This window comes from Amphimedon queenslandica, unplaced genomic scaffold, assembly GCF_000090795.2.
Source record: "Amphimedon queenslandica unplaced genomic scaffold, v1.1 AMPQUscaffold_9581_Cont18321, whole genome shotgun sequence".
Classification (NCBI taxonomy): domain Eukaryota; kingdom Metazoa; phylum Porifera; class Demospongiae; order Haplosclerida; family Niphatidae; genus Amphimedon; species Amphimedon queenslandica.
Genome location: NW_003550147.1, coordinates 1 through 3,014, shown reverse-complemented (window position 1 = coordinate 3,014; position 3,014 = coordinate 1). Strand labels below are relative to the sequence as shown.

Below are 3,014 nucleotides of genomic sequence, written 5' to 3'. Positions count from 1 at the left end.
ATAATACTGTGTAAAATAATTATCAATTAATTAAATAAAAGCCATACTAATTGCATAGCTAAAATAAGACAAAATTAAAAGTATAATATTTATTCCTAAGTATCATCTTGCATTAGGTATCATTGGTACATGCATGCTTGATGTCCTAGTGAAAGTGTAAGCTGTTTGTGCATTAGTTGCACCAACAGTTTCTCTCGTGAACACATCTTCATCATTAAAAATAAATTCATCATTTGCTATTCTCATTCTCTCCTTCCTCTTTGTTTGATTCAATATGCAGACGTGTATAAAAACCACAGTGCCAGTAAGTGGAGCAGATAAATCCATACTAAGATACTTGAGCAATAACAGGTCCTCTTCAATTGAATACACAGATGCAACAAAAGTCAAATAAAGTAATGTACTGATCATCGGATAGACTGCAAATGGCAGCAATTCTTTGAGAAGTTTTTTCCATTTATTTTTCACAAGTAAAGGAGCTTCATCCTCACTGCTTCTAGCAAAAGACCTCTTACAAACTGTCGCAAGTATTAGTATCGTCATCACAAAAGTCACAAGGTTTACAACACCAAAGAAAGACAGAGAGACAAAAAAGAAAATATAGCCATATTTGCAAATAAAATTCAAGAATTTGACAATGACAGCAAATAAGACAAGGATTCCAAATATTAGGATAAAAGTGATAATCATGAGTTTCAACTGCCTCATACCATTCACCTTCTTGAGACGGAAAATGTATGAGAAGAGGGTCACGGTAAGCCAGAACATGAGAAAGCAGTTAATCCAATACAAGCTGATGCGTGCTTGATACGAGATGTGTACGTGAATGAGAACCTTATGAAATGAACCATTCACAATGTAGATGATGTAATCTCTATAATACTCAGGCGACAAGAAGGAGAGGATCAAGGTCAGCGAAAACAGTATCATTACAATTAGTTTGATGAGTATCAATCTCTGTACTATGTCTTTATAGAATTTACTAGAGAGGGCAAAGATGAGTGCTACAGTGCACAATATAACTCCACAGGAGCCAATGACAGTATTAAAATCATCAGTATCAGTAGCAGAGACAAGATCTACCCCATCACCATCACTGCAATTCTCTCCCTCCATCTTGAATTGGCTGATATAGCTGTTTACACAATGCAGCCCACTAAAGAGAATCACATGGACAAACACTGCAGTAAGCCAAGAAATATAAAGCAAAAGCCTATAGCCTTCATACTTCATAGTAGTACTTACCGACAAAAATTAATGATTATTGACAAATGAAAAAAAGGAGAATACTCTCTTCACAATACTACATGTACATGAATTATAAAAGAGGTACATGTAAACATGTGCATCCCAGTTTCCCCTGACTTACGAGTAAATGCAGGAATGGCTTTATTTTCCTCTTGATCATCTTTAAATATACACCAAATCTCTAGGAGCTGTTTAGCATATTCTTCAAATTGTGCTAATAAGTGATGAGGTAGATACATAGCAATGCCTCCTACTTTAAGCCCAAGTAAAGGAACACCTATTGAAATACAAAAGATTTAACTGTGACACTTAGAAAACTATACATTGCATAATATGTGTATGCATGACTGCCATAAACATTGATCTTGTATCAGGTAAAAACTTAACAATGTTAAAAGAAGGTTGCTGAAATGCTTATTTAAAAGGAACCCAAAATCATACCTTCTCTAGGCCAAGCAAGACAGACTTCAAATACCCTCTCATCCAAAGAAGACAACACATTAGAGCCAACATTATGAAGAGCATTATCAGCTAATGATTTTATACAAGAGCTAATAGGAGCAGGAGACTGAATGACTGGAACTGCAGATGATACTGATGAACTTATAAAATGAACAAGAGCTTCTCCCAAACAAAAAGAGACCAGGGTCCCTTCTGAAACAGATTTTGAATATTCTCCAGTGATACCCCTCAGTAATAATATCAATCTATCAGTTGTATCTCTCTCACTAGGAGCTGGAGGAGGAGGATGAAGAGAGGCTGTTGATGACAGCCATGATGCAGCTATTGTAAAAAAGAGACTAAGATTACGGAATGTGAGATCAGTTTTAACTTCAGGAGCTTTGAAATGATAATAACTAGATTGTAAGGATCCATCAGTCTTATTATGTACACTTAATAATAACTGAGGACATAGAATGGATCGATCGGTTACTAATACACCAGTAGTAATGTGACTGATACTATCATTGCTACACTCAACACTACTAAATGTCACTTCCTCTATAGTACAATCCAAGTGCAATGTCTGAGGGTCAGTGGGTGTCGCATTACCACTGTACATTGCCATGGTAACCTCAGCATCGACTCTGTTTATAATGAGAGAGGTGGTGGGTTTTGAATCGCTTGATGAGATGTGGCACTTCAGAGGAAGATGAATCAATGTTGTATCTGACGTTATACTTAACATTGTCTTGGCAACAGGATCACCTAACACAATTAAACCTATAAAAACAAATAATATTAGGATTAACAATGGTATTACTTTGTTGAAATCATGATAATAACAAGTTAGTACATAAATAGGAGAAAATAGTGCACACACAAAAAAGTACAAGTATTGCATTTCTTGCTATTACCTTGAGATACTAATGGTGTGGCCTCAAGTGAAACTCTAAACTTATTGATAAAGAAATCCAACCTGTGCATGACGTCAAGTGAGAGTATCAAGGAATGCTTTCCCAGTTTGAGGGTCTCCTGACAAGTCTCAGTTTCTCTTTCAGGAGGAGCAGAATCGTAATAATCGTACGTGAACCACAGCCCTTGGTACTCTGGTTTATACTCCAACCAATGACGAGGAGGGGGAGGAGAAGGGTGAAGGGATTCATCAAAAAGTGAATAATTCAAAAGTGGTTGGACATCAATTGGTGAAGGACTACCCAATGAATAAACATGAACCTACAGAAAAGAGAAGGAAATTTACAGAAATGATCAGTTAGAAAGGGACAAACTTAGAATCAAGTTAAATTACCATTTTTTCTTCATTT

General features: G+C 36.1%; 1 protein-coding gene across 1 annotated transcript; it reads right to left on the bottom strand.

Moving 5' to 3' along the window:
* Window positions 1-717: 717 nt before the first annotated feature.
* Window positions 718-2,925, bottom strand: LOC109590727 (uncharacterized; the record flags this gene model as incomplete). The annotated part of the gene is made up of 5 exons (XM_020006607.1): window positions 718-834; window positions 934-1,135; window positions 1,342-1,525; window positions 1,690-2,472; window positions 2,607-2,925. Coding segments are annotated over 5 exons (1,605 nt in total), but the record flags the coding sequence as incomplete, so codon positions are not given.
* Between the last annotated feature and the right edge of the window lie 89 nt (window positions 2,926-3,014).